This window comes from Sinocyclocheilus rhinocerous, unplaced genomic scaffold (assembly GCF_001515625.1).
Source record: "Sinocyclocheilus rhinocerous isolate Xijiao unplaced genomic scaffold, SAMN03320098_v1.1 scaffold156, whole genome shotgun sequence".
In the NCBI taxonomy this organism is placed as follows: domain Eukaryota; kingdom Metazoa; phylum Chordata; class Actinopteri; order Cypriniformes; family Cyprinidae; genus Sinocyclocheilus; species Sinocyclocheilus rhinocerous.
In genome coordinates, this window is record NW_015662023.1 from 277,231 (window position 1) to 289,904 (window position 12,674).

A 12,674-nucleotide genomic window follows, 5' to 3' on the forward strand; every position below is an offset into this window, starting at 1 on the left:
AAATAAAACAAAACAAATAATTTCAGAAATTAAGTTATGTGTAATAAAATGGAATGACACAGAGAAAAAGTATTGAACTACTGAAATTTACTTGATACTTTGTATAAAAGCCTTTGTTGGTAATGACAGCTTCAAGACGCCTCCTGTATGGCTCAGGTGTGATTTTGGCCCATTCTTCCACACAGTCTTCAAATGTTGAAGATTCTGTGAGCCTCTTCTATGAACTCTGATCTTTAGATTCAAGTCAGGTGATTGGCTGGGCCATTCTAGCAGCTTTATTTTCTTTCTCTGAAACCAATTGAGAGTTTCCTTGGCTGTGTTTGGAATCATTGTCTTGCTGAAATGTCCACCCTTGTTTCATCTTCATCATCCTGGTACTGTTGGTGTTGGGACTGATCCAGCTAATATTAATTTCCACTGACAAGGGGCAGGATTGCTTTCTAATTACTGATATATTTCAGCTGGTGTCTTGGCTTTCCATGCCTTTTTGCACCTCCCTTTCTTCCTGTGTTCAATACTTTGTCTCTCTGTCATTCCATTTTATTACACATTACTTAATTTCTGAACTTGTTTGTTCCCTTTCATGGGAACTTCGAACTGCGTCCTCTAGGGGTCGCTATGGGGAACGCCTCGTCGTGACCATGGTTATATATTTTTATATCGTATTTTATGCAGGGTTATTATAGTTCACTAAAAATAAAACCACAAAAAAGTTACTTGAAGTAAAATCTGAAAAACTGAAATAAAATATTTAATAATAATAATAATAACTTATTTTATTTCAGCTAGTTGCCAAAGCAACATTTATTTAAACACAAGAAACACAACCGAATTATTTTGACTTAAATTTAAAATGAAAATTGTTCAAAATATAAATAAAAACTAAAACAGTATCTCAAATACTAAAATATGATACTAAAATAACACTGATTTTATTATTTGCATTTTGAGTTGTTTTTCCCTGCTGACCATGACAAGAATAGATTTGTGACTCATTTTTGTTGCAACCCACCAGTTGCAGGAACCATTGCAATAAAGTAGCTTAATTCAACCTCATTGAAAACCCTGTGTCACACATTCTGGGACTATGAGTAAACCATATGTTTCCTGTCACTGAAGAGACACTTTTCCATGCTGTGTTTTTGCAGCCCCTGAGGCTGGTCTCTTTCCAGAGCTATCCTAATCCCTGCTTCTGTTTCGCTCGGAACGTTTTCAACAGAATGACGGTGTGTGAAATTTTGAGCCCAGTGTCTGGATTTGCCCTCCTTCTGACTGAACCGTAGTTCTTCATATCAAAGACAAATGACCGAAAGATACAAAGACAATGAAAAGAGCATTTCTGCAGTTTGCTCACTCACTCACTTTTAAATAAATTAATTAATTAAATTTTTCCTAATTAAAATTATTTACTTCTAAAGAAATGATTTGCACTTCAGACAAATGTTTAAAGTGATTAAGACTTAACTTATATCAATGGATTAGAATAGCCTTTTATTCAACATAGAGGATGGGAGAAGGATGCCATGTTGAGATCACATGACCAATGATACCTTGCGATTCAAACATGAAAATAATAATGTATTATACCAACCTAGTTAGTTTTTATATTATATTCCACTGGATTTGGATTAAAGCTCTGTGACCAACAAAAGTTTATGATTCTTATACATTTTGCTCAGAACGAAGCCTAAAAATAATTGGCAGAAGTTAAAAAACAAATGTACAGAAGGCTATAAACTAATGACACTATCAACATCAATAACAACTTATTCAGTTTGTAAAAGCGGACTAGTAAGTAGTTTTACTGTTCAACGTGATGGTTTAATCAACCTCTGTAGTCCCATTTAGCATCAAATGCCTGTTTCATGCCAAGTAAAGGCTTTAAAAGCACACACAAGTGTGGAAAAAAAACTGTGAAAATATATTTAGCTTGTGTTAACCACTGGCCTTATTTTAGGCATTTAACCCTTTCAAAAAATTCATTGACTTCAGGGGTGGTGGAAGTGGAAGTGCTAAAATACTAACTTGTTTCCAGGTTTAGGCCTATAAAAATGCAACATTTAAATTTTTTTTTACACTTTTCTGAGTAGACTGGTAGTTAATAGTACAGTGTGATGTCCATGCCATTCCATGTTGACAAACTACGTAATTAGTCTTTCAACACTCGTGCATGTGTGGTGTGTGATTGTGTGTGTGCATGCAGGAATAAATGCTATGTAATTAAACGCTCCACAGAACAAGACCAACGAGATGCTTCGCTTGATGCGTGGATCTGACAAAATCACTACACTTCACGTACAGCACATTAAAACATGTAAAGGCACAGAGATACACAAACACACTGACATGAGGGTTCTCTAATTAGACTGTAGTTGATCCTAATTGGCCTGTGCATTTCTAGACTGGGGAGAGACAGAACCAATCAAGCCCAGCAGAGGAGGACTCAGGACATAAAAGGATTTTTGTGTGTGTGTGTTTGTGTGTGCCTACTTAGTTTTGGGGACTAATTTGTACCCAAAATTGAGCAAAACCTGACAAAATCGCCAAAAACCTCCATTTGGGGACGTCCTCATTTGTAAAACTGGTATAAAAATAAAGTAAACAAAGTTTTTTTTTTTATTATTGGAAAAATACAGAGGGTTAGGGGTAGGGGTGGGTTTAGGTTAAAAACGTGTATAACTATCTGTATATAAAAACAATAGAAGTCTATGTAATGTCCCTATTTAGATAGCTAAGTACAGTGGGGAAAATAATTATTTGATCCCCTACTGATTTTGTAAGTTTGCCCACTTACAAAGAAATGAAGGGTCTATAATTTTTATGGTAGGTTTATTTTAACGGATAGAGAGAATATCAAGTAAAAAATCCAGAAAAAAAAACACTGAACAAAGGTTATAAATTGATTTGCATTTCAGTGAGTCAAATAAGTATTTGATCCCCAAGCAAAACTTGGTGTAGAAACTCTTGTTGGCAAGCACAGAGGTAATATGTGTCTTGTAGTTGGTCACCAGGTTTGCACACATCTCAGGAGGGATTTTGTTCCACTCCTCTTTAAAGATTCTCTCTAAATCCTTAAGGTTTCTTGGCAACTCAAAGTTTCAGCTCACTCCACAGATTTTCTATAGAATTAAGGTCTGGGGACTGGCTAGGCCACTCCATGACCTTAATGTGCTTCTTTTTTCTTTTATACTCATAAGATGACATTAGGAGTAATTTCTTAAAGTGCCAGGACTGATCTGTGTTCCACTTGGGCACGTAACCAATCTGTGGGAGCCAGCATTCTTGCTGGTTGGTAGGGGATCAAATACTTATTTCACTCACTGAAATGCAAATTAATTTATAACCTTTATATAATGTGTTTTTTCTGGATTTTTTTGTTGATATTCTGTCTCTATCCGTTAAAATAAACCTACCATAAAAATTATAGACCCTTAATTTTTTTGTAAGTGGTCAAACTTACAAAATCAGCAGGGGATCAAATAATTATTTTCCCCACTGTAAATGCGTGTGTGTGTGTGTGTGTGTGTGTGTGTGTGTGTGCATGCGTGCATGTGTGAGTGTGTGCGTGTGTGCGTGTGCGTGTGTTTTACAGGTTATTTTTGGTTTAAGATCTCTCACACCCCGTTGTGATGGGGGTGAGGAAGATTGTGATTAATTAGTGTTGTAATAAAACAAGATTAATGTGTTTAATTTGAGTCATTAGGCCTGTGTGCATACTGTAGAGAATATTGTCTATGCATTGCCTTCAAAGACTGATAGAGATGGTCTGCCAAGTTGATTTTTTTTATTTTATTTTTTAGGCATAATCATAAGCAAAATTAAAGCAGTTTTTTGTATTTTTTGTGTTTCTATCTATCTATCTATCTATCTATCTTATGTAACCCCGTTTCACCACAGAATTAAAGGGGTCATATGATGCGATTTCAATTGTTCCTTTCTCTTTGAAGTGTTACAAGCTCTTGGTGCATAAAGAAGATCTGTAAAGTTGCAAAGACTAAAGTCTCAAATCCAAAGAGATATTCTTTATAAAAGTTAAGAGTCAGCCACGCCTACCTAAAACGCCTCGTTCTAACACGCCCCCACATGTTTACGTCACGATATTACGACTAATTATCTCACAATTCTGACTTATTTCTTGCAATAGCGAGTTTACATCTCACAATTCTGACTTTTTTTCTCAGAATTGCTTGATATAATCTTGCAGTTGTGTGTTAAAGTCAGAATTGTTGAGATACAAACTCGCAATTCTGGCTTATGTCTCACAATTCTGACTTTCTTTTTCAAAATTGTGACTTTATATCTTGCAATTATATCTTATATCTTGTATGTCATGCAATTCAGAGTAAACTCACGAAAAAAAAATGTGACAAAAAGTCGGAATTATTCAGTGGCCGAAACGGCCTTCCATTATCTACCTATCTATCTGTCTGTCTATCTATCTATCTATCTATCTATCTATCTGTCTGTCTGTCTGTCTGTCTGTCTGTCTGTCATTTTCCACTTTACAATACTTTTTTATACTTTACAATAGTCACATTTTTTTGCATTGTAAATGTATTAGCTATCATGAACTAACAATAAACAATACTTGGTTAATGTTATTTTTTTACAAGTACCAATATATTTTTTACCATTTAACTACATTTAACAAATGTTAATTAACAATGAACAATAGTGTATTTCTAAATTAACATTAAATTAAGCATAAACAGTTTGAATAAATGGTATAAAAATATGAACAAACAAAATAAAACACCTACTAAAAGATGTCAAAATATTGTATTTGTTTGCCTGCATGTCATGTGACCATTAGCCAACATCAGAGATCCATAAACCTGTGAATGTGTTGTTAAATTATTACAATTCTTGAATGTCTCTGGGTAACCAGAGGCTACTGACTGATTTATTTAATACAGATAAAAAACAGTCTGTATTAAATGAATTGGTAACCATTTGAGAAAGGAAAAAATATATAAGTAAACATAAAAATAAATACAAAGAATAATATTTTAGTTTTTCTTAAAAGATAAACATGAAGGAGTCCATATATTATTTGACATAAAAATGCAATCTAGAATCTAAATCTAGACTATCCAAACTTTTTTCAAAAGCACTGATTTCAAAGCACTGATCAGACTGTTTAGACCTCACTCATTAGTTTGTTTTTATGTGTTTATTGGAATTAAAATACCTGTGATTGCACACAGTATTTATACGCTCACAGAAACTTGCTGTCATTGGTTCCAAGGTTTAACCACAGCTAAAACATTCAATTCAATTCACATTTATTTGAATAGAGCTTTTCACGGTACCATTTCAAAGCAGCTTTCAGAAAATGAATGTTTCTACATTACAATTAAGAGTGATCTGTTTATCAGAGGTGACTGTGTCAAAGTAATGTTCATATGGCAGAAATGTACAGTTCTAAGTTTATACAACTCATGCAGTTAATATGTCATGTATTCATTTAAGCACAAACAATGAGCACAATTGAGAAAAATGAGAAAATTTTGACAAATTGAGAGCACTCACAATCAGTGTTTTTCATGATTAGTTCATCGCAGCACCTATAATGCTAATTGTGACTGTAAATAATATTGATATTTGTTGTTTTCACAGATTATCCATGACAGGATACGGACACACATGTCCCGGAGCAGGTTGATGTGGAATTCTTTGCCTGGAGGACTCTACGCTCTTCCTGAGTTCTCCAGCGACCTCACCCTCTTCCCCTTCTACTACTCGACACTCGGTGAGTGTGTGTGTGTGTGTGTGTGTGTGTGTGTGCGTCTCTTCACCACCTTCACCTTCAATGCCGTAAAACTTTGTTGCAGTGAAAATGAAATCATAACTCAGATAGATGCTGGTTCCCCTCCAAGCAGTGTGTGTGTGTGTGTGTGTATGTAGTGGATCGTGAACATATGTGTCGGCCATATTCCTTCCTAAACCCGGCCTGTGTGTGTTTGCATGCGCATATAGGGGTCTGTAGCGGATTCGTCCCTGGGCTTCACATGTCAGCAGTAAATCTGTGTTGCAGGAGTGATAGATGGTCTATACTCTGCTGTCACAGGCGTTGTTAGTCTCACTTTCCATAATTTTGATGACAGGGCAGTTTAGACTCCCTGTCCGCGGCCATAACTGGAGAGAACTTCAGTGTGGCGTGATATACAGCGTGATTCGCTCAGCTAGGGCAACACTATAAATCCGGCTACCTGTGATGCATGCTGTTTATTAGGCAATGAGATATAATCCAACATGACCAGTGGACTGCGCCGATGGCTTGCTGTGTTCCTGTCTTCCTTGAAACAGTCATTTGAAAATATTTTAGATGTTGTGGCTTACATACATAATGATGTTCTGTTGTACACAGCTCAGACGAATCTTCTGGTTTGTTTTGAATTTGTTCTTTTTCTTTGGTTGTTCTGAACACGCAAGATAATTGGTTTAAAAGGAATAGCTCACCCAAAAACTGTTGAAATTTTACCTACCCTCGGGCCATCCAGGATGTAGAAGAGTTTGTTTCTTCATCGGAACAGATGTGGGCAAATTTAGCATTACTTCAAGCACCATTTGCAAGTGAACGTGGGGACTCCACCATGCTCCTGTTTGGACTCTCATTCTGACGGCACCCATTCACTGCAGAGTATCCACTGATGAACAAGTGATGTAATGCTAAATTTCTCCAAATCTGTTAAGATGAAGAAACTTCACATCTACATATTGGATGGCCTGAGGGTGAGTACATTTTCAGCAAATTTTCTTACTTGCAGATTAAAGTGTCTGCTGAGAAAAATAGTAGATTTTTGTAGACCAAATGTCTAATGTCCAAATGTACCCACAAGTATAGTAATACCAGTAAATTTTGACCTCGTGGGGACATTTTTTTGGTCCCCATGAGGAAACAAGCTGATAAATCACATAGAATGGAGTGTATTGAAAATCTGAAATAGCAGAAAGTTTCCTGTGTGGGGTAGGTTTAGGTGTCGAGTTGGTGTAGGGTGATAGAAAATATGGTTTGTACAGTATAAAAACCATTACGCCTATGGAGAGTCCCCACAAAAAATGGAAACCAGTTTGTGTGTGTATGTGTGTGTGTGTGTGTGTTTCAACTGTGAACCAAATGACCTCTTATGACTGACTGTACTTCCAGATGTGACCACAATTAGTGGATGGACCATTAGCATTACTTGCAAATAATACGTTTTAAAATCAAACCAAAAGTGCATGTGAATTTGCTTGTTTGGAGTTCTGTGTATTTGTGTGTGGTTTGTTTCTGTGTGGTCTGAGTGTGTGGCCTGTTTGTTCACGTGTTTTACACTGTGCGTGTGGTAGCGTGTTCTTGTTTTGTTCATTTTTATAGAGTCTGAATCCCTGCAGAGAGGAAATAGGGATAATAGATGTTCTGGCTAAGCGTAATTACTGTCACTGTGATATATTATGAACTTCTCTTTTGTTTTACGGCCTAACCAGAAAAGTTTCACAGCTTTGATCAATTCATTTTACTAGTTTTATCGTCTCTTGTTCTCTTTTGTTCTTTGTAGTAACCTTTATTGTGATGTAATAGAGACTTAATGTAGCTGTCGGCTTTCTGGAGTCGCAGTCGCAAACGTAGATAAATGAAGCGAATCCCTGCGGAGGAACAAAGATAAACAGGTGCTCTCTTTGAACGGCTGCCATAAAGCAAACTGATACAAATGCAGAGAGATGTTACACACCGGAGGCTGATGCCGCTGAAGACTGATTTCATAAAGGCTAATCTGCCGTTCGCCGTGTGTGAAAACTGCATTTTTATGTGCTTCATGATTTAAAGCAAAGAAATTCACCAGCAAATACAGACTGTCCAAAAGCACTAAAGTCGTTTCTGCTATCCACGTTTTTGTGATTTCTGCAGGTAAGAGTCCGTCTCATGAGTTTACAGCCGTCATTCAAGTGGTCACACCTCTACAGTCCCAACAGCAGCCCATATTCAAACTGATCCATGCGGTCGCCAAGTCCAAGTTCTGTGCGCAGGTGAGAATATGAGAGCAAATAATGAGACACAATGACAATGCTTCCATTATTATCTATGCTTGTAAGTGTGCATCAGGTTAAGGACCATTCACACTGCCAATGATTGTTTGCTGGAGGTCACATTGTTGGTTAGAGTTCTTGCTTTATCGGTGGCCTGAACAACTGGCCATATTAAATCACAAATGAGACGTATCACTGGTAAAATTAAGAATAACTATGTTATGGTAACAAGGTAACTTTTAAAAACAGTTAAATTAACAAATAAAACAATTATTTACATTCACAAGGATCTTAATATTCACATTTAAACATCTTAACAAATAATCAAAAATTATCAGAACACATATGATCAGAATACAAACAAACTGTATTATGTATAGACATGTTATATCCAGTGTTATCCAGTGCCAGAAGTGATGACTATAAATCCATAAATGCTGTATATTTAGTATTTATACATTATTAGAAAAATTAAACACTATTTAATATTTAATATAATTACAAATAACTTGAAAACCACAAAAATATGACTTCACATTGAATGTGAACTCCGTCATTGGCCCGTCACCACAGCCAGACAAACATCTGATAGTGTTGACAAATTTGGCATTTCTTTCACAAAACAAATGGAGTTCATGTAGTAGCCTCTGACGAGTGGGGCGGGGCCGAGATTCAGGGGAACGGAGCGAGGCCGGTGGAGTAAATGATAATGCGCGACACCTGCGCCACTCAACGGTCTCGAGTCCCACGGAGGAGCTCCAAAAGGATAAAAGGAGGAGTGACGACAGTGTTGGACGAGAGAGGACCAGGCCTGGAATTGATGTTGTTGTTTTGGTTCTGTTTGTGCACGGTAGTCATCCGTAAGGGGCTGTCGCGCTATTTTCAGTTTTCTGTTTGTTTATTTATTTATTAAATTATGTTTAATGTTCGCCGGTTCCCGCCTCCTTCTTCCCGACCTACGAACTGTGTTACATAGCCATTTTGTTTTCTCTGTTGATGCTAGATGCAAATAGACCCTGCTTTAGGAGAATAAAATTATCTAAACATTTCAAATAATTTCCTCAGAAACTGGACGATAGTGTTGACAAATCATGGTTGAGACACAGGACATATTAACAAAAGGATTTAAAATATTATAAAACTATAAAACTTACCATTATTAAGTGTTGCTTTTGATAAAACAAGCTCTTTTTTATCATTAAAAAAATGAGTGATTGAACCCTTCTCTGTGGACACTGTTTTAGATGTAGTGAGAAGACAATTAGTGTCATAGATCTGATATAATAATGATACAATTAAATTGAAGGGGATAAATTGTTAAATACATTCTATTATTAATCCCTCATAACATTTACAATTGAAAATATTTTCGTTTTTAAACCTAATAGCAGTTACAATTTCTGGACGTGTTTTGTTCCATGTCTCAAGAATCAGTGACCTGTGACTTTTTTCTTCTTTAGAACTTGTTCAGTAGGATGCTTTTAACAGACAAACAATATATAAATAAATAAATACACAGATGAAGTTTTATGATACAACTTGTTTGCATAATTTTCCATAATATTATGCAACATAACATTCATAATATTTCAACTCCTTTGATAAAATTTTGTGAGGAAAAGAGCAAATAATTATTCTATTTGCTGAAAAACGTCTCCAGGTTATGCATTTAACCATGGTTCCCCGAGGGAACGAGAAGCTGCATCGGAAAACGCTATGGGAACGCCTTCAGCATGACCACGCCCTGAATCACATGTGTAATCAGTCCAATGGATGGGCAAGACATCACGAGACCAGGAAGCTTAAAAGCACGTGCGGTGGAAACAGCGGCAGCTTCTGGAGAATGAAGGAAGCGCTCGCAGGGATGCCGGAAGTATGGCAGGGAGACGCAGCGTCTCGTTCCCTCTGGGAACCACGGTTACATGCGTAACCTGGGGGCATACAGTTTCCTGGTGGAGGGAGCTCTGGATTGGAGGATTGTCTCAACAACCTTAGTTGAGAGACTGGAGGCTATGAGCTGTGCCCCCTCAGGGGCCACACCCACAGCTTCCACAACTCCGGGCGGGGGTGGAAGATGGTGCCCCCCCGCCTGTGAGAGGAGATCCCTCCTGACGGTAATCTCCCATGGAGAGCCATCGAGAAGGGAAATCAGGTCCGAGAACCATACTCGGCGTGGCCAGAACGGGGCTACTAGCAGCAGACAGACCCCATCCCAGCGCACTCTCTCCAGAACTCCCGGGAGCAGGGCAATCGGGGGAAAAGCGTACAAACGAAGCCTCGGCCACGTCTGCACCATGGCATCCAGTCCGAGAGGAGTTGGATGAGTCAGAGAGAACCAGAGGGGACAGTGCGATGTCTCCCGTGTCACAAACAGATCCACCTGAGCCTGGCCAAACACTCTCCACATCCGCTCTCCACCACATCTGGTGGATTCTCCATTCCCCGGGCCTTGGCCCCTGCCTCGACAGGATGTCTGCCCCCTGATTGAGATGCCCAGGGATGTGCACTGCTCTCAGCGAGAGGAGTTTCCCTTGGGCCCACACAAGGATCTGGTGCGCCAGCCTGAAAGGGGGCACGAATGCAGACCTCCCTGGTGGTTGATGTAAGAGACCACCGCTGTATTGTCGGTGCGCACCAACACATGGTGATCTCTTAGGTCCGGGAGGAAGTGTTTCAGCGCTATAAACACGGCCAGCATCTCCAGGCAGTTGATGTGCCACGTGAGATGGTGACCACTTCACAGACTCATGACCACACCCCAACCAGTGAGGGACGCATCCGTTGTTAGCGTTACGCGACGACAAGGAGCTCCCATCACCGGGCCCTGAGACAAGAACCACGGTTTTCTCCACATGTCTAAGGCACGTAGTCATCGCCGCATGACCTTGATCATGCGAAGTGGGTTGCCCCTCGGGGAAAACCCCTTGGTCTTGAGCTACCACTGTAGGGATCTCATATGCAGCAGGCCAAAAGGTATCACATTGGACGCAGCTGCCATCAGACCCAGCAGTCTCTGAAACTGCTTGACAGTGAGTGACCGGCCTTCTCTGACTCTCGCGACTGCGGTAAGGATCGACTCGATCAACTTACCATTATTAAGTGTTGCTTTTGATAAAACAAGCTCTTTTTTATCATTAAAAAAATGAGTGATTGAACCCTTCTCTGTGGACACTGTTTTAGATGTAGTGAGAAGACAATTAGTGTCATAGATCTGATATAATAATGATACAATTAAATTGAAGGGGATAAATTGTTAAATACATTCTATTATTAATCCCTCATAACATTTACAATTGAAAATATTTTCGTTTTTAAACCTAATAGCAGTTACAATTTCTGGACGTGTTTTGTTCCATGTCTCAAGAATCAGTGACCTGTGACTTTTTTCTTCTTTAGAACTTGTTCAGTAGGATGCTTTTAACAGACAAACAATATATAAATAAATAAATACACAGATGAAGTTTTATGATACAACTTGTTTGCATAATTTTCCATAATATTATGCAACATAACATTCATAATATTTCAACTCCTTTGATAAAATTTTGTGAGGAAAAGAGCAAATAATTATTCTATTTGCTGAAAAACGTCTCCAGGTTATGCATTTAACCATGGTTCCCCGAGGGAACGAGAAGCTGCATCGGAAAACGCTATGGGAACGCCTTCAGCATGACCACGCCCTGAATCACATGTGTAATCAGTCCAATGGATGGGCAAGACATCACGAGACCAGGAAGCTTAAAAGCACGTGCGGTGGAAACAGCGGCAGCTTCTGGAGAATGAAGGAAGCGCTCGCAGGGATGCCGGAAGTATGGCAGGGAGACGCAGCGTCTCGTTCCTTCGGGGAACCATGGTTACATTCCCATTCAGGAACTCGAGCTGCGTCCGAAAACACTATGGGAACGAGTATGCCCACGCCGCCAGACTTTCCCTGCCTAGTGTGGAAGAGCACAGCTAAGGCGAGAGAACAGAGGAGCCGGGAGTGGCACGAATATCGAGGTCATAGAACCTCACAAACGTGAGCGGCGTGGACCAACCCGCAGTGTTACAAATGTCCTGCATAGAGGCACCCGACAGGAAGGTCCCTCTCACGCTTCGGGTGGAGTAAGCCCCCTCATCCCTAGGGGCGAGGGGAGGTCAGAGGACTCGTAGGCGAGGGAGATGGTATCCACAATCCACCGATTGAGGGTCTGTTTAGAGCAGTGGTTCTCAAACTTTTTACAGCGGCGTACCCCCTGGGGCATTTAACATACTTCTGTGTACCCCCTCTCTTCCACTTAGACCGCAGTCACACCTTTTCTAATAAAGGACAATATTTGCACCCTTAAATTGATTTACAGGTGCATTTTTTACCTTTATAAAGGCAAATATTTCCTATCCTTATTAATTGTGTCATGTTTTATGTCATATCCTTAACATTCCATTAAGTGTATTATTAATATAATAAATAAAGCAATAAATGATGGCAAATCAAAGTGATACTTGTAGATTTAAAAATAAAACAGCCAATAGGTGGCGGCAAGTCGCTGTCTTAATGAGCCAGGCTTCGCGTCATTCATTCAGTAACGAAGCAAAATGCTGTAGTTATGAATGTGTTATTAATCACTGACTCTCCGAATCGGTCAAAGCCGCAGATTCGTTCACTAATGAAACACCGCTGTATG

The 12,674-nt window shown here is 39.0% G+C and overlaps 1 protein-coding gene across 1 annotated transcript in view; it reads left to right on the forward strand.

The window, feature by feature from the left end:
* Window positions 1-12,674, forward strand: part of LOC107727350 (exostosin-1) — a 333,036-nt gene that overhangs the window by 253,412 nt on the left and 66,950 nt on the right. The window contains exons 5-6 of the mRNA XM_016537193.1: window positions 5,620-5,752; window positions 7,892-8,010. Of these exons, the coding sequence (XP_016392679.1) occupies window positions 5,620-5,752; window positions 7,892-8,010 (252 nt within the window). The remainder of the gene's footprint in view (window positions 1-5,619; window positions 5,753-7,891; window positions 8,011-12,674) is intronic.